Here is a 26,699-nt window from a genome sequence, read left to right on the forward strand (position 1 = left end):
GACTTTTTTAGCATCTCTTACCGCTTTATGACACTTTTTTTGGTCGTTTTTGTAACTTCTACATCAGCTGCCCTTCCAGCAATACCATTTATGACCAAGTCAAGGATTGCATTTCCTCTTGTAGATTCTCCTACCATTTGTTCAAGGAAGCAATCATCTAACATTTCTAGGAATTTTAACTCCCTGCCGCAGTTTGACGTTGCCAATTTCCAGTTGATCCCCGGAAAGTTGAAGTCCCCCATGATCGTTGTATTTCCCGATTTACTTTTCCGAGTAATTTCCTCCATCATTTCTTTATCTGTCTCCTCGGTCTGTCCCGGGGGTCGATAATAAAGTCCAATTTGTAAGTCTGCTTCTTTTCGTCCAGGAATCTTTATCCAGAGTGACTCTAGTTCACCATTTGTTTCTGTATCTCCTTCTCTAACAGACTCTATTTCCTCTTGGACATACAGGGCAATACCTCCCCCTTTTTGCCCAATCATATCTCTTCTGTATAGTTTATATCCTTTCAATGCCGTGTCCCATTTGTTCTCTTCATTCCACCATGTTTCTGTTATTCCTATGATATCAAGTTGTTCTCTTCTAGCTAATTCCTCCAGCTCGCCCATTTTGTTTCCTAAGCTTCTGGCATTTGTGTACATACATCTAAATCGTGTTAATTTACTGGATTTACTAGTCCTCACATCCTTTTGTGTATCCATTTGATCATTTTCATCGGCTCTTGTAGTATCTTCATATTCTTGCTCTATATCAGTGTGTTTGCTTGAAGGTACCTCCACAGGATATCCTGGTGTCCGGGCCATCGACCGGTTGTCGACTGTCGGCTCTCCCCTGATCTTTAGTTTAAAGCCTTCTCAATGGACTTCTTTATGTTCTCAGCCAGGACCCTCGCTCCCTGTTTGGCGAGGTGTAGTCCGTCCTTTCTATAGAACCTGCTTCTTCCCCAGAATGTTGTCCAGTTTCGCACGAAGTCGAAACCCTCCTCATCGCATCATCGCCTCATCCAGGCGTTCACAGCCCTCAATTCATCCTGTCTCCTTGCGTCCGCTCTCGGTACCGGAAGGATTTCCGAGAAAGCCACCTTCACCTCCCTGACCTTCAACTTCCTTCCAAGTGAGCGAAGCTGGTCCTTCATTCCCTCCCTGTCATACTTCCGTCCGCATACATCGTTGGTTTCCACGTGGATAAGCACAGCCATATCCTTTCCTCCTGCTCCATCCAAAATCCTGCTCCAGCCCCTTAACCATCTTCAAGAAGGGTTCAAGGGGCGACCCGGGAAACTATAGGCCGGTGAGCCTCACATCGGTCCCGGGAAAAATGATGGAAGCGCTGATTAAGGACAGCATCTGTGATCATATCGAAAAAAATGGACAGCTAAGGTTGAGCCAGCATGGGTTCTGCAAGGGTAGGTCGTGCCTCACAAACTTGTTGTACTTCTTTGAGGGGGTAAATAGCCAGGTGGACAAAGGTGAACCCATAGACATAATTTACCTAGACTTCCAGAAAGCCTTTGATAAGGTACCACATGAGCGGTTGCTCAGGAAGCTATGGAATCACGGGGTGCGAGGGGAGGTCCACCAATGGATCAAAAACTGGCTGGCACACAGGAAGCAGAGGGTTGGTGTAAAGGGCCACTACTCGGACTGGCAAGGGGTCACGAGCGGGGTTCCTCAAGGGTCAGTGCTGGGACCGCTCCTGTTTAACATATTCATTGACGACCTGGAGGCGGGAACAAAATGTGAGGTCATCAAATTCGCAGATGACACCAAACTATTCAGCAAGGTTGAAACCACGGTAGATTGCGAGGATCTCCAAAGGGATCTTACGACACTGGAAGAATGGGCGAAAAAGTGGCAAATGAGCTTCAATGTAGGGAAATGCAAGGTCATGCATATAGGGAGAAGGAACCCGATGTTCACTTACAAAATGGGGGGATCAATGCTAGGGGTCAGTAAGCTGGAAAGAGACCTGGGAGTGATGGTAGACACGACATTGAAGGCGTCGGCACAGTGCGCCACAGCCTCGAGGAAAGCAAACCAAATGTTAGGTATCATTAAGAAGGGTATCTCGACCAGAACGAAGGAAGTCATCCTGCCACTGTACCGGGCTATGGTGCGCCCGCATCTGGAATACTGTGTACAGTATTGGTCACCGTACCTCAAAAAGGACATGGCAATGCTTGAGGGAGTCCAGAGAAGAGCAACTAAACTGATTAAGGGTATGGAAAACCTTACATACACTGACAGACTGAAGAAGCTGGGGCTGTTCTCCCTGGAAAAGCGGAGACTCAGAGGAGATATGATAGAGACCTTCAAGATCCTGAGGGGCATCGAAAAGGTTGACAAGGTCAGATTTTTCAATTTGAAAGAAACCACAAGAACAAGGGGTCACTCGATGAAATTGAAGGGGGACAGGTTTAGAACAAACGCAAGGAAATTCTTTTACACACAGAGGGTGGTGGACACATGGAACACCCTTCCGGAGGCCGTGATAGGAAATAGCACAGTACAGGGTTTCAAGGAAGACCTGGATAGGTTCCTGGAGGACAAAGGGATTGAGGGGTACAGATAAGAGCAGTGGAAGGTTTAGAGATAAGTGTAGAGGTAGGTATAAAATTAGTCAGGGACCGCTGCTCAGGCAATATGCCTGATGGGCCGCCGCGTGAGCGGACCGCTGGGCAGGATGGACCTCTGGTCTGCCCCGGCGGAGGCGACTACTTATGTACTTGTCCTTCTTCATGTACGGCAACCAGTGCTGGACGCAGTACTCCAGGTGAGGGCGCACCATGGCCCAGTACAGCGGCATGATAACCTTCTCCAATCTGTTCGTGATCCCCTTCTTTATCATTCCTAGCATTCTGTTCGCCCTTTTTGCCGCTGCCGCACATTGCACGGACAGCTTCATTGACTTGTCAATCAGAACTCCCAAGTCTCTTTCCTGGGAGGTCTCTCCAAGTAGCGCCCCGGACATCTTGTATTCGTGCATGAGATTTTTGTTATCGACATGCATCACTTTACACTTATCCACGTTGAATCTCATCTGCCATGTCGATGCCCATTCCTCGAGCCTGATTATGTCACGTTGCAGATCTTCGCAATCCTCCTTGTGTCTTCACTACCCTGAATAACTTTGTATCTAATCTAATCTAAACCTTAAGTTTATATACCGCATCATCTCCATGAGTATCATTTGCAAATTTAATCACCTCACTTGTCGTACCTTTGGTGCCGACTTTAATTCTTCTTTTCCCAGCCGTACACTTTCACTAAGCCGAGCATGCGGCTGCTTGATTTGTTGAATCTTCTTCAATGTAACTTCCTGTTTCCTGTTGCATCAGAGTAGATTCAACAATTCAAGCAGCTGCGCACGCGCGGCTTATTGAAAGTGTGCCGATGGAACAAGAAGAATTAAAGTTGGCACCTGAGGGGAGAGAGGGAGGGAGATGGCATGACATAGCAATCGGGCAGGAGGGGTCTGCTGGACCACACGATCCGTGATTGCGAATGCTCCCTCACACTAGGAAGGAGGGAGCGAAACGGAAAGAAATTCTGGGCCAAGGGGACAAAGAGGGAGAGGAATATTAAACCTACAAGCTGGAAAGAAAGGGGAGCCAGATGCTAGAAGCAGGGGGGGGGGGGAGAAAGAGGGAAAGAAGCTAGATGGGGTTGGAGAGAAGAGACTTTATAACAAAATCTGATGAGGATCAAGAGATAACTTATATCTTAAAACCAAGTCCATAAACTCTTGTTAAAGCCAAAGATAGGTTATTAACATGGAGGAAAAAGGTCTCAGTAACCCCGCGAACCATCCACAAGGGATAATAATTGTTCGCATACATATGGGGTTCCGGTGTCTATCATTGACCAAAAAACCTCCTAGTAATTCTCTATTTTTAACTTGGAACTTTTTTTTATTATTTTCAATTTTATATTTTGTATATAATTTTCAAGTGTTGAATAAATAACTTCATAAATAAATAACTTATCAAACATTCATTAAAATGCTTGCAAAAAACGCAGAGTGGGACTTATCTTAATCTGCATTTGCCAGCGTCTGAATAGTAACAGTGACAAGGCTGTTCACTCAACCCCCATCTCCGACGGGACCCGTTTTGCCTGGTTTTCCGGCTTTGTCAAGGGTCTACATTCATGGGGCAATCTACAAACAAAAACAGCCAACAATATAATCATTGTTCACACTTTGCTAAAAACATTCAAACATCGTATCTAAAACTTACTGTCTGAGGGAGAACTGCCGCTCTACGCCAGCATTTCACTCTCTTACTAGAGAATAATGAAAGGGAGAAAGATGCCGGCGCATGTTCTATTTAACTAGCAGCGCTGGTGTGGGAAAAGTCACCTGTTTGTTGTTAGCAACCAGACAAGCATGTAAGACTATCGTTACAAAAAGCTGCCTATTCAAAACACAAAACGCTATCAGATACAGCATGCTAATCATGTTAAAAGAAAACACTCCAGTTAAGCACGCTGTTCAAACCTGCAGGGGAAAGAGAACCAAGCCTAAATATCCATTGGCTTCCCTATGTAATAAACGTTTTTCTTTATGGCCTCCTCTTTCTTTAACAGGTTCTACATCAATGCACAGACATCTCAATTCAGAAAATTTATGTTGGAAATCTAAACAGTGTGACACCAGCGGTTCAGATATTTTGCCCAATTTCATATTGGACTTAGGTTCAGCCATTCTTATACGTAGACATCTAGAGGACCTGCCCACATAGATTTTCAAACATGGGCATATAACAATATAGACTATATACATAGTCTTGCAGTTAGTAAACTGTTTGAGAGTATATTCTTTCTTGTCCAAAGAGTTGATGAAAGATTTAGTTTGTATGGTGATATCACAAATAGAACAAGAATGACATTTATAGTGTCCCACAATATCACTAGGTCCGGTTCTAATTCTCGGACTTGCTGGACTTAAGTTATTTTAAATTCTGTTGTCTTAAAAATGCAATCCTCAAATCACAATCTTGAAAAACTGTATTTGAACGAAGCACTGGCCAATATTTTCTAATGATTTGAGAAATTTCTGTGCCCTTAGGACCAAACTATATCACACAGGTTTGGATAGCTTCTTCTGAAGTTTTCTTACTTGGACTTAACAAAAAATCTCTATTATAGTATAATGCTCTTTTGTAGGCTTTTTTGACTACATATGAAGGATATCCTCTGGAAACAAATTTGGCTTGTAGATCTTTAGCTTGTTTTTTGAAAGATTGAAGAAAAGAACAATTACGTCGAATTCTTAGGAATTTGACGTAATGGATGACAACGTTTGTACTGTAGCAACCTATTTCTATCGGTAGTTTTAATAAAGGTGGAAGTTTCAAAACTGCTTTCATGATGCATGATTTTCAAATCCAAAAAATCAAGTTCTTCCTTTGAACAGTTCATTGAAAATTCAAGACATTCTTTACAGGAGTTAAGCCACTTGATTAACAACAATAATTTGATTTCGTCACCTTTCCATAGCATTCTCACATCATCTATATATCTTTTTCATAAATATATGGCATCAGCAAAAGGGGAATTTAATATCCAATCTTTTCTCAAATTTCCCCATATACAGATTGGCTATTGAAGGGGCAAATGTTGCTTCCATGGCAACGCCGCTCATTGGTGACCAAACAAGAAAAAAATGTATTTCTTAGCAATCCTACTGAGTTGTAGCAAAAATTCTATCCTATTCTCTAAGAATTCTTTTGTGACTTTTAGAGCTCCATCTTGGGGTATTGAAGTATAGAGAGATGTTACATCTAGACTCACTAACAGAAAAGGAAAATCTTCTTCTGAAATATTATCCAGAATGTTAATCACATCTCTAGAATCTTTAAGATAGGATGGTAAATTTTTATTCCCTATTTGAGAAATACATCTACAAAACAGGAGAGAGGTTCCAATACTGAATTTCTTGAGGATATGATAGGACATCCTGGAGGGTGCAGAGGATTCTTATGGATTTTTGGTAGAGTATAAAGGATCGGTGTTGTCGGTCCTTTTTATTCAAATATCTGTGGTCATTATGGGTCAAAAAACCTTGTTCTAAACCCGTTTCTCTTCTATAATTTTTTGGTTGGATCTAGGGCTATTCTTTCGTATGTGGTAACTCTTCCAATTGCCTCATCACGATGTCCTTATAGGTATCCACATTCTGTACCACTATGGCCCCTCCTTTGTCAGCTCTTCTGATAATTATTGATTGATCGTCTGCCAGACTTTTAATAGTGCCAAATTGCTCTTTATTAAGATTAGAAAAAGATTTAAAATCTTGAGCAATCAAAGCATTAACTTCATTAATAACACATTGCTTAAAGATGCCAAGAGTCATGTCAATGGATCCTGGAGGCATCCATGTAGAGTGAGGACAAATAATTGTTCTATCAATATGAACTTCCTCAAATGTACTGAAATGTATTCTGAGCTGAAGTTTCCAAATAAATTTCTCTAAATCAATATGAAATTGAATCAAATCAAACTTTTTGGAGGGGACAAAAGAAAGTCCAAGAGAAAGAAATTCATTTTCTGTATTCGAAAGATCTCTATCAGATAGTTTGAAAACTACTGAATCCTTGAACTGATTGATCTTTACCATTGGTTCATTTGACTCTGCGATCTTATTGCTGGTCTGTTTCTTAAATTTCTTTGACCTCTGTTCCCCCTCCCTCTTTGTTTGAATCGTCCTCTGCCTCTCTGAAAAACCGATCCTCCTGATGAGGTTGTAGAAGATGAAAAACAAACTGAAGATGTACTCTGATCTACCGTCTGTATACTTGGGGGCTGTCCACCCGGTACCTGATTTTTATTGATTTTTTTATTGTACCAACTGTAAACTTTGTTATTAACATTATCTTGTTCATCTCTCTTAAATTTTCTGATCTTGTTTTTCTTAATGGACTCCTTCAATTTATTAATATTGTTTATCAGTAATTGATATTTTGTGTTGAATTCCTCCAGGATAAATGGAACAAAATTTTGAACAAATGTTCTCTTGACCTTATGTTGCTCATTATAGAGAAGAGCAATAAGCAAATTGCTATTCAAAAATTAGAATGTGAAACATCACTTTTGAAATTGAAAAAACAATGCACAAGTGAGGAATTCAACACACAACAAACAGGTGACTTTTCCCACGCCAGCGCTGCTAGTTAAATAGAGCATGCGCTGGTGTCTTTCTCCCTTTCATTATTCTCTAGTAAGAGAGTGAAATGCTGGCGTAGAGTGGTGGTTCTCCCTCAGACAGTAAGTCTTAGATAAGATGTTTGAATGTTTTTAGCAAAGTGTGGACAATGATTATATTGTTGGCTGCTTTTTGTTTTTAGATTGCCCCATGAATGTAGACCCTTGACAAAGCCGGAAAACCAGGTGAAATGGGTCCCGTCGGGAATGGGGGTTGAGTGAACAGCCTTGTCACTGTTACTATTCAGACGCCGACAAATGCAGATTAAGATAAGTCCCACTCTGCGTTTTTTGCAAGCACTTTAATGAATGTTTGATAAGTTATTTATTTATGAAGTTATTTATTCAACACTTGAAAATTATATACAAAATATAAAATTGAAAATAATAAAAAAAAATTCCAAGTTAAAAATAGAGAATTACTAGGAGGTTTTTTGGTCAATGATAGACACTGGAACCCCATACATATGTGAACGATTATTATCCCTTGTAGATGGTTCGTGGGGTTACTGAGACCTTTTTCCTCCATGTTAATAACCTATCTTTGGCTTTAACAAGAGGTTGGAGAGAAGATACACATTGGTGTGGAAGAGGAAGAGAGGGGAAATCTGGACACAGGAAGGTAACAGAAACAGAGGAGAAATTATGTGCATGGGGGCATAGGGACAGAGACATCAAGGGGACATACATGGGGATGGTATATGGACATACGGGTGGAGCAATACCAGATACAGAAGGGAAATATTAGCAATGGGGAAAATAGGAACACAGAAGTGAGATGGTTTGAGGGGATGGGACAGGGACCGAACTCACAGGCTCCAGTGGCTTGCACAAATTACATTTTAATGCGCCACGAAGGTTATGAGGGAGGGGGGAGAGATGTCGGACCACGTGAGGGGTGCTGAAGGGCGGTAGAAAGAAACTGACACTGAAGGGGGTGGCAAGGGAAAGGTGGTGGTTGAAAGGAATGGAACAGACACTGAAGGGGGGGTGGAAAGGAACAGACACTTAAGGGAAATGTGGAAGACAGAGTGGGGAGAAGACGCTGAAGGGAAATGGGGAACAGAGAGTGGGAAGAAGACAGAGATGCCAAACTATGGGGGGAGCAGAGGGAAGAAGATGGGTGCCAGACCAATGGGGGGGGGGGGGAGTGAAGAGAGAGGCACAGTAACAGAGCAAATGGAAGACGCAGAGAGAAGACAGACAGGGATGGAAGGAATTGAATGAGAAGATGAGGAAAGCAGAAACCCGGCAACAAAGCTAGAAAACAAAATTATATTTATTTTATTTTATTTGCTTTAGGATAAAGCACAGTTACTTACCGTAACAGGTGTTATCCAGGGACAGCATGTGGGTGACGTCATCTATGGAGCCCCAGCGCGGACAGCTTTTCAAGCAAACTTGATTGAAGTTTCAAGTTTGCTACACTGCACCACGCATGTGCATGCCTTCTTGCCCACTAGAGGGCGCATCCCACCTCGTGGTCCTCAGTTCCATAACTAGCAAAGAAGCCATCCCCGGGGAGGCGGGCGGGTTGTGAGAATATCTGCCTGCTGTTCCTGGATAACACCTGTTACGGTAAGTAACTGTGCTTTATCCCAGGACAAGCAGGCAGCATATTCTCACATATGGGTGACCTCCAAGCCAACCAAAAAAGGGCAGGTGGGAGGATGGCAATTTAGGAAAACAGATTACGTAACACCGACTGGCCAAATCGGCTGTCGTTTCTGGACAAAGTGTCCAGACAATAGTGGGAGGTGAACGTATGAACCGAAGACCAAGTGGCAGCTTTACATATGTCCTCCATAGGAGTAGATCGGAGGAAAGCAACCGAAGCTGCCATCGCCCGGACCTTATGCCCCGTGACTCGACCCGGGGGTGTAAGACCAGCCTGAGCGTAGCAAAAAGAAATACAAGCAGCCAACCAGTTGGACAAGGTGCGCTTGGAAACAGGGTGTCCTAAACGATTAGGATCAAAGGACAAAAACAATTGAGGAACCTTCCGATGAGACCTGGTACGTTGGAGATAAAATGCCAACGCCCTCTTACAGTCAAGCGTGTGGAGCGCCGTCTCGCCAGGATGGGAGTGGGGCTTAGGAAAGAACACAGGAAGGACAATGGACTGATTGAGGTGGAAATCAGACACAACTTTAGGTAAAAATTTAGGATGGGTGCGGAGAACCACCTTGTCATGATGAAACACAGTAAAAGGCGGGTCCGCAATCAAAGCTTGCAGCTCACTAATCCGTCGAGCAGATGTGAGGGCAATCAGAAATACCACCTTCCAAGTAAGAAATTTCAGGAGAGACTTGTCGATAGGCTCAAAGGGAGGTTTCATCAGTTGAGCTAAGACAACATTCAAATCCCAAACGACGGGAGGAGGCTTCAGAGGGGGACAAACATTGATTAGACCCTTCATGAAACGAGTCACCAGAGGATGAAGCGAAAGAGAACGTCCTTCCAAGTGACGATGGAAAGCGGAAATGGCACTGAGATGCACCCTAATAGATGTCGTCTTCAGGCCTGAATTAGATAGATGCAACAAGTAGTCCAGCACCGAAGACACCGGGACCGAACCCGGATCCAGATGACGCGAGGAACACCAGGAGGAAAACCTGGTCCATTTCTGGGAATAACAAAGCCTGGTCGAGACCTTGTGCGAGGCTTCCAAAACCTCCCTCACCGACTGAGAAACCGGGACCGAAGTCAAGGGGAAAGGAACCAAGCGGTCAGGTGTAACGACTGAAGATTGGGATGCAACAGCGAACCCCGACTCTGAGATAGCAGAGAGAGAAACACAGGCAGAAGCAGAGGCTCCCTGACACTGAGTTGAAGAAGCAGGGAGAACCAGTGTTGACGAGGCCACCGAGGCGCAATGAGAATCATAGTGGCTCTGGATGATTTGAGACGAACCAACGTCCTCAAGATCAGGGGAAAAGGAGGAAACGCGTAAAGGAACCTCCCTCCCCAGTCGAGAAGAAAGGCATCCACTTCTAGACGGTCCAGGGAGTACATCCGAGAACAATACAGGGGTAGTTTGCGAGTCTCCGGGGAGGCAAACAGATCCACCTGCGGAGTCCCCCAGCGGTCGAAGACCTCGCGCAGGACTCTGGAGTTGAGTGACCACTCGTGCGGCTGGAGAAGCCGACTGAGTTTGTCTGCCAAGCAGTTCTGTTCTCCCTGGATATAGACCGCCTGTAGGAAGATGTTCTGGGAGATCGCCCATTCCCAAAGGCGCAGAGCTTCCCGGCAAAGGGACCAAGAGCCCGTCCCACCTTGCTTGTTCACATAATACATGGCCACCTGGTTGTCCGTACGCACGAGGACTACCTGATCGTGGAGTAGGTGGCAGAATGCGTGAGCCGCCAGAAAGATGGCACGAAGCTCCAACACATTGATGTGACAGCGTCGGTCCTCCGCCGACCACAGGCCCTGGGTCCGCGGACCGTCGAGGTGGGCCCCCCACGCGTACTCTGAGGAGTCCGTGGTCAGAACCTTGCGATGTGGAGGGACGGGAAAGAGCAAACCCCCGGAAAGATTCGAAGAGTCGGTCCACCAACGGAGCGATCGTCTCAAAGAAGGAGTCACCGCTATGAGACAAGAGACAGGATCGCAATCCTGGCGCCACTGAGAGGCCAGAGTCCACTGAGGAATTCTCAGGTGCAGTCTGGCGAACGGAGTGACGTGGACCGTAGACGCCATGTGGCCCAGAAGCATCATCATGCGCTGAGCCGACACAACAGGTAGCCGAGAAATCAGACGGCTCAACCGAACCAAAGCCTCCAAACGAGGAGGAGGGAGGAACGAACGAAGGCGAACAGTGTCCAGCACTGCGCCTATAAATTGAAGTGATTGGGTTGGGCACAACTGTGACTTGGGAAAGTTCACTTCGAACCCCAGTCGCTGAAGGAAGATGATAGACTGTAGGGTCGCTGAGATAACCCCCTCCCTGGTTGGGGCCTTGATCAGCCAATCGTCCAGGTATGGGAAGACCTGAAGCCCCCGAGACCTCAGGGCTGCAGCGACTACCACCATACACTTCGTGAAGACTCGAGGGGACGAAGCCAGGCCGAAGGGGAGGACCCGGTACTGTAGGTGTAGCTCGCCCACCTGGAACCGTAAGAATTTGCGGAAGGTGGGATGCACCGGAACATGGGTATACGCTTCCTTCAGGTCCAGGGAGCACATCCAGTCCCCTTCCTCCAAGAGAGGATACAATACCGGAAGTGACAACATCCGGAACTTCTCCCGGACCAGGAACTTGTTGAGCTTTCTGAGGTCTAGAATGGGGCGCAAGTCCCCGGTCTTTTTTGGGACCAAAAAGTAACGGGAGTAAAACCCCCGCCCCCGCTGATCGGGGGGTACAGGTTCCACCGCCCGAAGCCTCAACAAGGCTCTGGCCTCGGCCATGAGGATGGGGAGCTGGGTCCGATTGTATGGGCAAGCCCCCGGTGACTGTTCCGGCGGCGCAGACCAAAAGTTGAGAGAGTAGCCCTCGGAGACGGTCCGGAGCACCCAAGCGTCGGATGTTATCTCGGTCCAAGCCGCATAAAAAGACCGGAGTCGACCCCCTATGGGAAGGGGGTCCGGCGCGATCGCGGAGGGGGGCCGGCCCCATCCGCATAGCCCGTCAAAAGGACGGCGCTGGCTTGGACGGACCCTGCGCCGGAGGTTTTGTTTGTCCCCCTCTTCCCTGTTGAGGTGGACGCCGTGGCGGAGGCCTAGAAAAGGCCGGCGTCGACTTCTGAGAGTAACGCCTCGGAGGAGGCCGGAAGGGTTTCTGCGGCGTGGCCCGAGGTTTCGGACGGACCAATGAGGCCAACGAGCGCTCCTGCTCCGACAACCGTTTGGTCGCCGCCTCTAGGGATTCATCAAATAACTCGGACCCCACGCAAGGTAAATCCGCTAGGCGTTCCTGCAGGTTTGGATCCCTATCGAGGGTGCGTAGCCACGCTAGTCGGCGCATAGCTACAGCAAATGCAGACACCCTCGACACCAGCTCAAACGCGTCGTACACAGCATGAAACAGGTACAGGCGCAATTGAGACAGGTTGGACATAAACCTGGCGAATCCTTCCCTACGGGAATCTGGTAGATCGTCATGATACTGAGGCAGGTCCTTCACCATGCCACGTAAATAGGATGAGAATGTAAAGGCATAATTGAGCACCCTGGTTGCCATAAGGGAATTCGAATAGAGGCGACGACCAAACTTGTCCAGGGTCCGACCCTCCCTGCCGGGCGGGACCGCCGCAGAAACTCTGGAGGGTTGTGACTTTTTCAGTGCCGACTCAACAAGCAAAGACTGGTGGGAGAGTTGAGCCTTATCGAATCCCTTGGGTGAAATAGTCCTATACTTGGACTCCATCTTAGACGGCACCGCTGTGACCGTAAGAGGTGAAGTCAGGTTCTTAAGGAAGGTCTGATGAAGGACCTTATTCAAGGGAAGTCGGGGAGTTTCCCTCGGGGGAGTGGGAAGGTCCTGCTCCTCGAGGAACTCTTTGGTGTATTGAGATCCTGCCATGAGGTCTAGACCCAAGGCACGTGCCATGTCCTGCACGAAACTGGAAAAAGAGGACGGTCTGGCGGGCGGCGAGGGGGTTCTCGACCTCCCCGCCGAACAGAAGGGGGAAGCCTCGTGGGAATAGCGTGGTTCCCTACCGGACCCGGATTCCCAAGAGGCCAGATCCAATGGCCTCGAGGGGGTCGGGGAACGTCTACGTCTCGAAGAACCCCTGGGAGAGGTCCCAGGTGTCCGAGGTACCAAGGCACGCCCCCTCCTCTTTGGCGAGGAGTCACGCGAACCCCCTCTCGCTGGGGAACGGAGCAGCCTCGGGTTGTCGAGGCGAAGCTCCGTGACCCGTAATGCCTCGCCCCCGAGCGGCGAGGAGCGACCACGTCGCCGAGGAGAACCTCGCAAACGCTTAGGCTTCCTCGGACGACGCCTCGCCCGAGGCCGGCCCGAGGGCGAGGAGTCCCGGGAGGACCTCGAGGAAGAGGAGATCCGCCTCACCCTGCGCACCTTGTCACGGGGTCTAACGCTACTCTCAGGCGGGGCCCCCGAGGTCGAAGTCGAGGGTAAGGTCGGGGCCGAGGTCGGTGCCGCCCCGGTACCCGAGATCGAGGGAGTCGAGACCGAGGCTGCCGAGGTCGGGGCCCTCGAGGCCGAAGCTGTCGAGGCCGAAGCCTGCTGCAAATGCTCGAGGGCCCCAGACAGCTCCGAGGTAATCAATGCACAGAGCAAGTCTTGGAACGCCGGGATCCCCACCATGGTGGGCAGGTCCGAGGCCGGGGGATGCTCCCTGGAGGGCGACCTCGGTCTCGAGTATTCCCTCGGGCATTAGTGGCCGTAGTTCTGGGCGGGGCCGAGGACGACCCACCCGCCTTTGAGGAGCCCGAAGATGGCTTCTTCGTCGACCCTGGAGTCGGGAATGGAAGAGAGGACTTACCCGAGGCAGGTTTTGTCGAAGGAGTAGTCTGCGATGTCGAAGGACGCGGCGACGCCGAGGATCCCGAGGCCGAGGCCGACGTCGAGGCCTTCCCCGGCGCGGAGTCAACCGCGAAGAGCTCCGCCATCCTGGCACGGCATCGGCGGAGCGCTCTGGCCTGGAAAGTGGAGCACCGATCGCACGAGTCAGTCGGATGCTCAGGCCCTAAGCAGAGCAAGCACCACCGGTGTGGATCGGTGATGGAAAGTAACCGCTCACACCGGGTGCACTTCTTGAAACCCGTCAAGGGATGGGACATGAAAAAACGACCCGGCCGAAAGCAAGGCCGGTCGCGGCCGCGGCTCACGGGAGCCCCCGGAGCCGACGGAAAGAAAATTTTTTTTTTTTAAAACGAACTGTCAAAACAACCGAAAAAACAATAAAGTAAGCACAACGACCGATTAAAATCCACCGGACGCGGCGACAGAAGGCAAAAAACAGCAGAGCTCAATTTCCACAGGGCTTCTGGCTCCGCGGAAAAAACTGAACTGAGGACCACGAGGTGGGATGCGCCCTCTAGTGGGCAAGAAGGCATGCACATGCGTGGTGCAGTGTAGCAAACTTGAAACTTCAATCAAGTTTGCTTGAAAAGCTGTCCGCGCTGGGGCTCCGTAGATGACGTCACCCACATGTGAGAATATGCTGCCTGCTTGTCCTGGGATAAAGTAGTATATTAGTTGTGTTGATAAAAATTTATAAACAAAGCCCTGCCAGCTAAACATCTTTCTCTAGTTCAGCAGCCAGAGCTTTGATTTATAAGGAAGGAATAAGCTAAATATTGCACTGCTGAAGCTTGTATGGATGCTACAGGACAGTGGTCATGGGGACGGAGCGGGGACAGTGGTTGCAGGGACAGGGAAGGGACGGGGACAGTGGTCACGAGGAAGGGGTGATGTCAGGGATGGTGGTTGCGGGGATGGGGCGGTGACGGGGACAAATTTTTCCCCCGTGCCATTCTCTAATTCAAAGCACACTACACAAGGTATTCATTGGAGAGGATTGGCCATGCGATGGATGAATAACGTGACCATTTATTTTTTTCATCAAAAGGGGACATCTATTAATTGTCAATCCCGCCCTAGCCCCACCCCCAATTTCTTCCATTCATTTTTCATGTACACATAATATCTTCATATTAATTCATAATGGTAACCTTAAAATTAAAAAAAACTACAAAGCAAACTATACGCAGAGAAAATGTTAATTATCATTTATATTTGGGGGGGTTTCAAAGATGTCAAGGCAAATGACTTTAAAATATGCAATGTCACCTCAGTAACTATAGAAAAATAGACAAATATAATGCAAAATATAGACAGCAGATATAAATTCTCAAAACTGATACGTTTTGATCACTAAATTGAAAATAAAATCATTTTTCCTACCTTTGCTGTCTGGTGATTTCATGAGTCTCTGGTTGTATTTCCTTCTTACTGTGTATCCTTTCTTTCTTTACTCAGGTCCAACAATTGTCCCTTTCTATTCCCTCCCTCCTTCCTTCCTATGTCCTTAGTGCCCCCCAGAGCCTCCTTCCCATGTCCATTGTGCCCCCAATGCCTCCTTCCCATGTCCATAGTGCCCCCAGTGCCTGTCCTGTGTCCTTAGTGCCCCCAAGTGCCTCTGTCCTGTGTCCCTAGTGCCCCCTTCCCGTGTCCATAGCGCCCCCAATGCCTCCTTCCCATGTCCATAGTGCCCCCCAATGCCTCCTTCCCATGTCCATAGTGCCCCCTGTGCCTGTCCTGTGTCCTTAGTGTCCCCAGTGCCTGTCCTGTGTCCTTAGTGCCCCCAGTGCCTCCTTCCCATGTCCAAAGTGCTCCCAATGCCTGTCCTGTGTCCTTAGTGCCCCCAGTGCCTCCTTCCCATGTCCATAGTGCCCCCAGTGCCTCTGTCCTGTGTCCCTAGTGCCCCCAGTGCCTACTTCCCATGTCCATAGTGCCCCCAATGCCTCCTTCCCATGTCCATAGTGCCCCCAGTGCCTCTGTCCTGTGTCCCTAGTGCCCCCAGTGCCTCCTTCCCATGTCCATAGTGCCCCCTGTGCCTGTCCTGTGTCCTTAGTGTCCCCAGTGCCTCCTTCCCTTGTCCAAAGTGCTCCCAATGCCTGTCCTGTGTCCTTAGTGCCCCCAGTGCCTCCTTCCCATGTCCATAGTGCCCCCAGTGCCTCTGTCCTGTGTCCCTAGTGCCCCCAGTGCCTCCTTTCCCATGTCCATAGTGCCCCCAATGCCTCCTTTCCCATGTCCATAGTGCCCCCAGTGCCTGTCCTGTGTCCTTAGTCCCCCCCGTGTCTGTCCTGTGTCCTTAGTGCCCCAGTGCCTCCTTCCCATGTCCATAGTGCCCCCCAGTGCCTCTGTCCTGAGTCCCTAGTGCCCCCAGTGCCCCTTTCCCATGTCCTAGTGCCCCCAGTGCCTGTCCTGTGTCCTTAGTGCCCCCAGTGCCTCTTGCCTTTGTCCCTCCCCCGAAGCCAGCCTGCCTGCCTGCCTCCTTAACCTCTCTCCAGTGCTTGATTCACCACCCCCACCCGCAGATTCAACCCCCTCCCCCCTGCGCGATTCAAACCCGCCGGCCTGTGTACCGCCGCTGCTTGCCTGTCTGACTCCCTGCTGGGCCGCCGCCACTGCTTCTTGGCTTCTTCCCGACGTCAATTTTAACGTCAGAGAGGAAGCTCGGGCCAGTCAGGCAGCGATTGGCTGGCCCCGAACTTCCTCTCCGACGTCAAAATTGACGTCGGGAAGAACAAGAAGCAGCGGCGGCGGCCCAGGTTTTCAATCTGCACGGCAGGGAGGGAAAGTTGTCGGCCATCCTGGTGTCCCCGCGCACAGCTTCGGGACGTTGTCCCTGAAAACAGGACATTTTTGGTGTCCCGAAGCGGTGGGTCGGGACAACGGGACGGTCGGCCCGAAAACTGAACTGTCCCGTTGAAAATGGGACATATGGTCACCTTATGGATGAAGGCTCCAACATGGAGAGCATCATGAAAAAGTGGAAGGACTTCACTATTGCCAGTGCCATCAATATTATTGAAAGAGCAGTGAAAGCTGTCAAGCCAGAAACAGTGAACTTATGCTGGAAGAATCTTAGGCCTGAATGTGTAAAAAGGGAGCCCACTGTCATTACCACAGAGCCAGTTCATGAAATTATGGAAGACATCATGGACTTGGCAAAGCAGGTGTGTGGGGAAGGCTTTGAAGATATGGATATGGAGGATATTCAAGACTTAATAGACACCAGGTCCAACGAATTAACAATAGATGATCTAATTGACCTGACTGCTCCTGAAGGAGAGGCAATATAAGAAGACAAGGAGGATGGAGTAGTAGAAGAAGTGCTAGAAGACAAGTTTACATTGAACAATATTGCAGAGAGCATACACAGGTTCAATGGTGTGTGATGGACTTTTTCTATGAAATCGACCTGTCCATGGTATGTGCGTTGAAGGTGAAGGAGTTGGCAGAAGCAGCGATTTCTACATACACAAATATATATAAAGAAATGAAGAAGCAGAAGAGCCAGACGGAAATCATAATGTATTTCCAAAAGATACCAAGAGTCACTGCCACTCCATCCACCTCTTCCACCCATGAGGAGGCATCCCCTTCGTCTCTTCGTCTTCCTCCTACAACTGTACCGCATACTGAAGACCCACTTCCACTGCCTGAGGAGGCATCTGGTGCACACTTATCCTCTTTGTCTCCTCCTCCTGCAGTACAGGACGATGAGGATGAAGACACTGCCTAGTATTTTTTTAGTACTGTATATTCTAGTACTGTATTGAACTTTTTTTTTTTTTTTTACCTTGTTGAGATAGTACAAAGAAATATAAAGAACTGTATTATTACTGAATACTACTATATTATCATGCAATAAATATTGTTATGCAATAAATAATTTTCTACAAAACCTCAAATATGATCATTATTTGTTATTCGCGATTTCAATATATTAATGGTGGCTGTTACAAAAAAAACATGAAGATATAAAAAGTTATTTGTGGCTTTCAGTATTCGCGGTTATGCTCTGCCCCCGAATATGGAGGAAGGAGTGTAGTTCTCTTCTGCAACCCATGAGAGTAAGGGGAAATAACCCTATGGTCTAGAACATTTTTCTTCAACCCCTGGTCCGTGGACCGGTGTCGGTCCACAGCAAATTCCTGCCACTCCGTGCAAGGCCAGTGAGATTGGTGCGCTAAATTCCTGCCAGTCTCTGCAGAGTTGGTGAGAGCCTCTAATAGTAGCTTCCTCTCCTCCGCTCCCCTCCCTGCAGCTCTCAGTACTTGCCTGCAGCAGTGCCAGTAGCATCAGCGCAGCGATTCACTTCGGCAGCCTTGGGGCTTTTGCTGAGTCGTGGCCCACCTCTGACAATGCAACTTCCTCTTTCCTCAGAGGCGGTGCAACCCGAAGGACCCAAGGCTGCCTAAGTGAATCGTTGCTGCAGGTAAGTACTGAGAGCTGCTGGGAGAGGAGCGGAGGGAAGGGGAGGGGAGAAAGCCACTATTGTAGGCTGGGAAGCTGCTGGATAAAGGAAGAGTTGCTACTGGACCTGGAGGGAGACAGAAGGAGAGATGCTGCTGGGAGGGGAGAGACAGAGGAATGAGAAAGTAGAGAGAGATTGATGCTGGAAAGGGGGGTCAGCAGAGAAATAATGAGAGAGGGACAAAGATGCTAGATCTGGTATAGGAGAGATAAAAATAAAGAGTGCAGTGAAGCTGGAATGAATCATGTAAAAAGGAGAGAGGGGCATAGGCTGGATGGAAAGGTGAGATGGGCATAGAAAGAAGTCAGATACCATATGAAAGGGGAAGAGGGCAGACAGTGGATGGAAGGGGTAGGTGCTGGATTGAAGAGACCGAAGGCAGACGCTAGAAGGAAGAGAGTGAAAAGAAGATGAAAGCAGAAACCAGAGACAATAAAAGGGGAGTGTGTGGCGCAGTGGTTAAAGCTACAGCCTCAGCACCCTGGGGTTGTGGGTTCAAACCCACGCTGCTCCTTGTGATCCTGGGCAAGTCACTTAATCCCCCCCATTGCCCCAGGTACATTAGGTAGATTGTGAGCCCACCGGGACAGACAGGGAAAAATGCTTGAGTACCTGAATAAATTAATGTAAACCGTTCTGAACTCCCCTGGGAGAACGGTATAGAAAAATTGAATAAATAAAAAAAAAAAAAAAAAAAAAAAGGTAGAAATAAATAATTTTATTTCTATTTTGTGATTAGACTATATCAGATTTGAAATATATATAGAGCTGGTGTTAGACATAACTGGGGACTGCAAAGCCCAGGCAGTGCTTCTTTAGCTTCCAGCTGGCTTAGGGCTCTCTCTGACCCTAGTTGCATTCCCCTAACACAGGGGTAGGGAACTCTGGTCCTCGAGAGCCGTATTCCAGTCGGGTTTTCAGGTTTTCCCCAATGAATATGCATTTAAAGCAGTGCATGCAAATACATCTCATGTATATTCATTGGGGAAATCCTGAAAACCTGACTGGAATATGGCTCTCGAGGACGGGAGTTCCCTACCCCTGCCCTAACACTATTACTGTCATGTGTGACTGTGGTATTCTGTTAGCATGATATTTCTCTGTAGCATTCTGTAATAATTTGGCTTATTCAGTTTTCTTAATAGTAGAGGGGATATATATGAAGGGGAGAAAAGGGTTTTGTTGATCCTTGCTCTGTATTATTTTTATTTATAAAAGGACAATTGTACAGAATATTGTTTATTTTATACTTTAATAAAATACGTTCAATATAAAATCATAACTGAGGCTTGTGCGGATGGGATCAGATGATTTGCGGGGACCGAGCTCGCGGGTTTTTAAAATTTAAGTCTTAGTAGATTACTGGTCAACGAAATAATTCTTTTATTTCCGCCGGTCCACAGGTGTAAAAAGGTTGAAGAACACTGGTCTAGAAAACTGTTCTTCAACCGCAGGTCTGCGGACCGGGAAATTTCTGCCGGTCCACGCAAGGCCGTCGAGATTGATTATTTTCAATTTCCTGCCGGTCCGCGCAGGGCTGGCAAGATTGATGAGTTATTTTCAGCTGGGCTGGAGAGATCATGGGGCGCCTCCGACAGTGGCTTTCTCCCCTCTCTGCAGCCCCCCTTCTTACCAGCGCAGCAATTCAGGAAGACAGCCTTGGGGCTTTTGCTGAGTCGCGGCTGCCTCTGATAATGCAACTGCCTCTTTCCTCAGAGGCGGTGCGACCCAACAAAGGACCCGAGGTTGGCTTCCTGAATCGCTGCTCTGGCAAGTAAGGAGAGCTGCTGGGAGGGGAGAAAGCTACTGTTGGAGGCTGGGAAGCTGCTGGGCAAGGGGAAAAAGGGACATCTGCTACTGGACCTGGAGAGGGAGAAGGACAGATGCTGCTGGGAGGGGAGGAGGGAAAGGAGTCTGGGAAGCTGCTGGGCAAGGGAAAAAAAGTGACAGCTGCTATTGGAACTGGAGGGAAGGATAAGGAGAGATGCTGCTGGGAGGGGAGGAAGAAAAGGAGTCTGGAAAGCTTCTGGACAAAGGAAAAAAAGGGACATCTGTTACTGGACCTGGAAAGAAGGAGAAGGAGAGATGCTGCTGGGAGGGGAGGAAGGGACAAGAGTTACTGCTGGACAGGAGGAGGAGGGAAGGGAGAAGGAAAAAAGGAAGGAAACAGCTGGCAGGGAGATTAGAGGAGGGGAAGGGAAGAGACAGGCATGAGAAAGTAGAGAAATTGATGATGGGAAGGGGTCAGCAGAGAAATAAGCAGAGAGGGACAATGTTGCTAGATCTGGTGTAGGAGAGATAAAAATGAAGAGAGCAGTGAAGCTGGAATGAATCATGTAAAAAGGAAAGAGGGGACACAGGCTGGATGGAAAAGGGAGAGGGGCACAGAAAGAAGACAGATACCATATGGAAGGGGAAGAGGGCAGACAGTGGATGGAAGAGGCAGATGCTGGATTGAAGAGACAGAGAGGTCAGACGCTGGAGGGAAGAGAGTGAAAAGAAGATGAAAGCAGAAACCAGAGATGACAAAAGGTAGAAAAAAACACATCGAGGAGGAAGTCAGGGAACTCAAGAAATTCATTGAGGAAGCATACAGGAGGAGGGTGGAAGAAAATGAACTTCAGATGAAAGATGAAGTTATACCAACACCAGCATGGAAGGGCGAACAAGAAACAGATGACCTCAAAGAAGACACCCAAATAGGAATACCACACGAGGGGGAGGAATTGGCTAGTCGATGCCCAGAAGAAGGAGCGAAGCACACGGAGGACATTGACCTGAGACCGAAGCGAAATTTGAAGAAGGGAAAGTCAGCGATACTAGTGGGAGACTCGATCCTGAGGCATGTGGACAGCCACATAGCAGGAGGGAGAGAGGATCGACTGGTGACCTGCCTGCCAGGAGCGAGAACCAAGGACATTATGGACAAAATTGGAAAGATCCTGGAAGGAACGGAGACGGAAGAGACTGCAGTAATGATCCACATCGGGACGAACGATGTCAGCAGGAGAGACTACAGAAGAAGCACGCTGATAGAACAGTTCAAGATTCTGGGAAGGAAGCTGAAGATGAGGACCCAGAAGATAGTGTTTTCAGAGATCCTACCAGTACCTAGGGCAGATGTGAAAAGCAGGAGGAACTACAATCAATCAATGCTTGGATGAGATGGTGTGAGGAAGAAGGGTTCTACTTCGTGAGGAACTGGACATCGTTCTGGGGCAAGAGCAAGCTCTACAGGAGAGATGGACTGCATCCGAGCACGGCGGGAACAAGACTTCTAGCAAACGTCAGGAGAGGAATAGAACAGGCTTTAAACTAAGAAGAAGGGGAAAGCTGACAGTCGACCAAGCGTTGACGATTTGGAAGAAGGTATCCCATGAAGATACTGAGGGGAAAAAAGGCTGGGAAGAAAAAATGGACAAATTACAGGAGTCGACTAACCTAGAAGAGGAGGTTGGAAGGAATATAACAAAAGAGAAGAAACTAAAGACCGAAGCACAGGGAAAGGAAATGAAGGCAACAAAATACCAGGAGCTAAATTGCACATATACTAATGCAAGGAGCCTAAGAAACAAAATGGGGGAATTAGAAGCCATGGCCAATGCAGAGGACATAGACATCATTGGAATCTCTGAAACATGGTGGAATGAGGAAAGCAAATGGGATACAGCACTGCTAGGGTACAAGCTCTATCGCCAGGACAGGTCAGGACAGAAAGGCGGTGGAATAGCACTATACATAAAAGAAAGCATACAATCAATAAGAATGGACACAACAGAGACGACCAACAAGCTAGAATCGCTATGGGTTAAAATACTGGGAAGGAAAAGGCCTGAAATAAAGATAGGCCTATACTATCGTCCACCCGGACAAACCAGAGATGTCGATGAAAAAATGGAAGCCGAGATGAAGCGGAAATGCAAAAGCGGTAACACGGTTATTATGGGAAACTTCAACTACCCGGCATAGACTGGAGTCTTGGAAGCTCAAGATGCGCTAGGGAGACAGAATTCCTGGAGGCTATATAAGATTGCTTCATGGAGCAGCTTGTTAGAGAACCGACGAGAGGAAATGCCACTCTGGATCTAATCCTAAATGGACTAAGGGGACCTGCAAAGGAAGTGGAAGTAGTGGGACCATTGGGAAACAGCGATCATAATATGATCAAGTTCAAGGTTGAGGTAGGAATGCCGAAAGGAAAGAGAACCATAGCGACAACTTTTAACTTCAGGAAAGGAAACTACGAAGCAATGAGGGGAATGATAAAGAAGAAACTTAGGAACACTTCCAAAAAATGGCAAACGGTAGAACATGCCTGTCTTTTTTCAAGGACACGGTGAGCGAGGCACAAAATCTGTATATCCCCAGATTCAGAAAAGGGTGCAAAAAGAGTAGAACAAAAGACCCGGCGTGGATAACTAAAATAGTGAAGGAAGCGATAGGCAATAAGAGAAATTCATTCAGAAAATGGAAAAAGGACAAAACTGAGGGAAACTGGAAAGAGCACAGGAGGTATCAAAAAGAATGTCACCGTATGGTTCGAAAAGCCAAAAGAGAATATGAAGAGAGACTAGCCAGGGAAGCACGAAATTTCAAACCGTTCTTTAGATATGTTAAAGGGAAGCAGCCGGCTAGGGAGGAGGTGCTCTGTATTATTTGTATTTATAAAATGACAATTGTACAGAATATTGTTTGTTTTTATACTTTTATAAAATACATCTTAAATAATAAAATGCTAGCCGCGCATGCGCACTTGCCTCGCGTGTTCCCTGATCCCTTTTCTGTCGGGATGTGGCAAGACAAGTGCGCATGTGCGCTTATTACGCCATTGAGAGCAGCGAATGCAGGAAGCGGAGTAAAAAAAAAAACAACAACTGAGCGAGCCGGGCCGCTGAGAAAGCGCGGGAGGCCTGGCCCAGGCTGCGGACGGGTAAGGAGCTGGGGCAGTGAGCCTTCCCTGCGGCTGAAATGGAGCCTGGCCACCCTCCGCGACAGACCACAGGAGTCCGTGTCCTTTTCCGCTCACCCCACTTCCCGCGGACCTGACTACCTTGGCGATTCAAGCAGCATGTGCACCAGTCTTCACACGCTGCTTCGGGCCCTTCACTTCCCTGATTTGCTCTGCCGCGTCTCTGATGATGTCATCAGGGACGTGCCAGAGTAAATCAGGGCAGTAGAAGGACCCGAAACAGCGTGTGAAAACTGCTGCATACGCTGCTTGAATCGCTGGGTAGGTAGTCAGATTTGTGGGAAGGGAAGGGGGGGGCGCAAGGACTCTGGGGAGAATGGCAGACACCGGCCCTGTACTAACTCCCGTGGACAGGGGGAGCAGGAAGGGGTGCTGATGGACAGGGGGGGGGGGGAAATGAAGGGAGGCCTATTGCTGGACAGAGGGAGCAGGAAGAAGTGATGATGGACAGGGGGGGGGAAAAGGAAGGGAGGCTTATTGCTTGACAGGGGGAACAGGAAGAGGTGCTGATGGACAGGAGGGGAAAAATGAAGGGAGGCCTACTGCTGGACAGGGGGAGCAGGAAGAGGTGCTGATGGACAGGGGGGGAAATGAAGGGAGGACTACTGCTGGACAGGGGGGAGCAGGAAGAGGTGCTGATGGACAGGGGTGGGGGAAATGAAGGGAGGCCTACTGCTGGACAGGGGGAGCAGGAAGAGGTGCTGATGGACGGGGGGGGGGGGGAAGGAATGGAGGCCTATTGTTGGACAGGGGGAGCAGGAAGAGGTGCTAATGGACACAGGGGGGGAATGAAGGGAGGCCTACTGCTGGAATGGGGAGCAGGAAGAGGTGCTGATGGACAGGGAGGGAAATTAAGGGAGGCCTATTGCTGGACAGAGGGAGCAGGAAGAGGTGATGATGGACGGGGGGGGGAAGAAATGGAGGCCTATTGTTGGACAGGGGGAGCAGGCAGAGGTGTGATGGACAGGGGGGAAATGAAGGGAGGCCTACTGCTGGACAGAGGGAGCAGGAAGTGGTGATGATGGACACGGGGGAGAAATGAAGGGAGGCCTACTGCTGGACAGAAGGAGCAGGAAGAGGTGCTGATGGACAGGGGGGAGGTAAAACAAAGGGAGAAGGGCTGCTGCTGGATAAGGGGAGCAATGAAGGGGTGGTGGTGGTGGACACAGGGGAGGTAAAAATAAGGGAGAATGGACAGGAAAAAGCGGCTAAGGAGACAGAGAGAGAAAGAAATAAAGACAGACACACATATATTCTAGCACCCGTTAATGTAACGGGCTATAAAGCTAGTTCAATATAAAATCATAACTGAGGCTTGTGTGGATGGGATCAGATGATTTTTGGGGACCGAGCTCACGGAGATAGGGCGGAAACGGGGTTTTTAAATTTTAGTCCTAGTAGTTTGCCAGTCCACAAAATAATTATTTTATTTCTGCTGGTCTACGGGTGTAAAAAGGTTGAAAAACACTGGTCTAGAATGTCTCATCTATTGTACTGAAAGAATGATTAGTTTTGTATGGATTAGGTCTACCCTATTTAATGATGGAGTTCTTTTATTTTGTTTTATATTATTGATTGTATTAGTGAACTGCTTGGGCCAGTCATATGAATAAGCGGTATAACAAGTTTAATAAAACATTTGAACCAAGGGTTCCTAGCAATACTATTAATTATTTATTATTTCTAGGGCAGGAGTAAATATATTTTGGTTTGAAGATGTTCAGCAAAGAATAAAAAGGGCCAACTTTCTGCTTTTACCTCAAGAGCTATTTACTCTAGTTGTCCCCCCCCCAAAAAAAAAAAACAGGCTTGATTCACACAAATTGCTGCAATATTTTGTTTGATAGATGTTATTACGGTAATAAATCAAAGTTTTTGAAACATACATCAAAGGCCCTGTCCACCTGCCCAGTATGATATTCATCAAAGAATGTGATCAGATCCAGTAGTAGGTAGAAGGTAGAATTAATGGATTTCTCTGCACTTATTCCCTGAGCTCTGTACCTGAAAGAAAGAATAAATTATTTTTGTGACTAGCTGATGTTCAATTTATACGTCAATTGATTATAAATTACACATGCAATGTCAAACATCTAGATCATGATTCATCAGTGAGTTCACAATACAACTTACTGGTTAAAACTTAGCTATGAAGTTAAATGAGTTACTGGCAAAATGTATCCAGCAACAGCAGTAGCAAAACCTACCTTTACATAAGCTACCAATTTTCTGGTCTAAAGCTTAATACCAAGTAGGACTTACAAGACCAACCTGGTTTTATTAACAGGCTACTTATCCCCCATCGTACATTACGTCCATCTAATCAAAACTTGCTATCCATCCCCTCTTTAAGATACATTAACACTATGCGCACTAGCATCTTTTCTGTTACAGCCCCTACCATCTGGAATTCAGCACCAAATTATATAAGAGAAATTACATCCCTTGATAAATTTAAAAATAACTTGAAGACATTTCTTTTTAAAGATGCATTCGGTGTATAATAGTCCTTCTAAGCACGGTAATGGAAATCTGTTCCTTGCCATTTTTTTAATCATTTTAGCTTATTTTATATTATTCTAGTCTATTTAGATTTTGTTGCCCTTCCTTTTGTTTTGGTCCCGCTTCCCCTTTTTCTCTTTATACAAATATGCTCTTCTCCATCTTGTATCGGTAAGTTAATGTTTGTCAGTGCGTTTGATTGTTTGTAGAATTGTTTGTAATTTGTTTTTAATGTACGTTCTTATTATTCTTTGTTTTTATATTATGTAAAACTGCTTTGAATTTTAATAAGGCGGTATATCTAATTTTTAAAGAGAGGAATGCCAGCTTCTATGAGAAAAAGGAATAACGTCTTTCCTCTAACACAAACATTCATCACCTGTTCATAAAAAGTCTTATTTAGAAAGTCTTTTCTAGTACCGTATTTTTTGCTCCATAAGATGCACTTTCCCCCCCCTAAAAAGTGGGTAGAAATAAGGGTGCATCTTATGAAGGAAATATACCACCCCCCCCCCCCCCGGAGGTCGGTGGATGGCTGCCTGCTGCTTGTCAGGCCTACGGCACACAAGTGCGCTAATGCCTGGGCCTGCGACACTTCCTAATTGTGCCGGTCACTGGTGCTTCGCTGGACGGCTGTTTACCAGCATGTTGGAGCCAGCGGTGCACATGTGCGCTGCTGCATGGGCGTGCACCACTTCTGCATGGCTGTCTCAGTTCTCGCTAGCACCCTTATTTTTTTGGGGGGGAAAAATATGCATCTTATGGAGCGAAAAATATGGTAAGTGTACATTTAAATCCTAAATTTGCCAATGTTAAGCCTAATTTTAAGCCCAGTAGATGGCAGTATTTCACTTTTTATATCCTAATAACTTCTGTAGGAACTTTGCCAATTAGCTTGTGTGTGAATTTATGAGGAACAGACTTCCTTTTTGGTTCTCTCTATAACGGTCTGTTTCCTTTTTTCTGGGAAAATTATACATCGCCTTTTCCATTTCCTGAAAGTTCTTAATATAAGCTCTCTGTCTTAACTTTGTGCATGTCAGCATGTTTTTTTCCTTTCTAACTCTGGGC

The 26,699-nt window shown here is 47.3% G+C and overlaps 1 protein-coding gene across 7 annotated transcripts in view; it reads right to left on the reverse strand.

The window, feature by feature from the left end:
• Positions 1 to 26,699, reverse strand: part of NUP93 (nucleoporin 93) — a 757,735-nt gene that overhangs the window by 60,538 nt on the left and 670,498 nt on the right. For all 7 annotated transcript variants that reach the window (XM_033940752.1, XM_033940756.1, XM_033940750.1 and 4 more), the window contains one exon: positions 25,013 to 25,130. In XM_033940752.1, the coding sequence (XP_033796643.1) occupies positions 25,013 to 25,130 (118 nt within the window). The remainder of the gene's footprint in view (positions 1 to 25,012; positions 25,131 to 26,699) is intronic.

The sequence above is a fragment of the Geotrypetes seraphini genome, chromosome 4 (genome assembly GCF_902459505.1).
Source record: "Geotrypetes seraphini chromosome 4, aGeoSer1.1, whole genome shotgun sequence".
NCBI classification, from domain to species: Eukaryota; Metazoa; Chordata; class Amphibia; order Gymnophiona; family Dermophiidae; genus Geotrypetes; species Geotrypetes seraphini.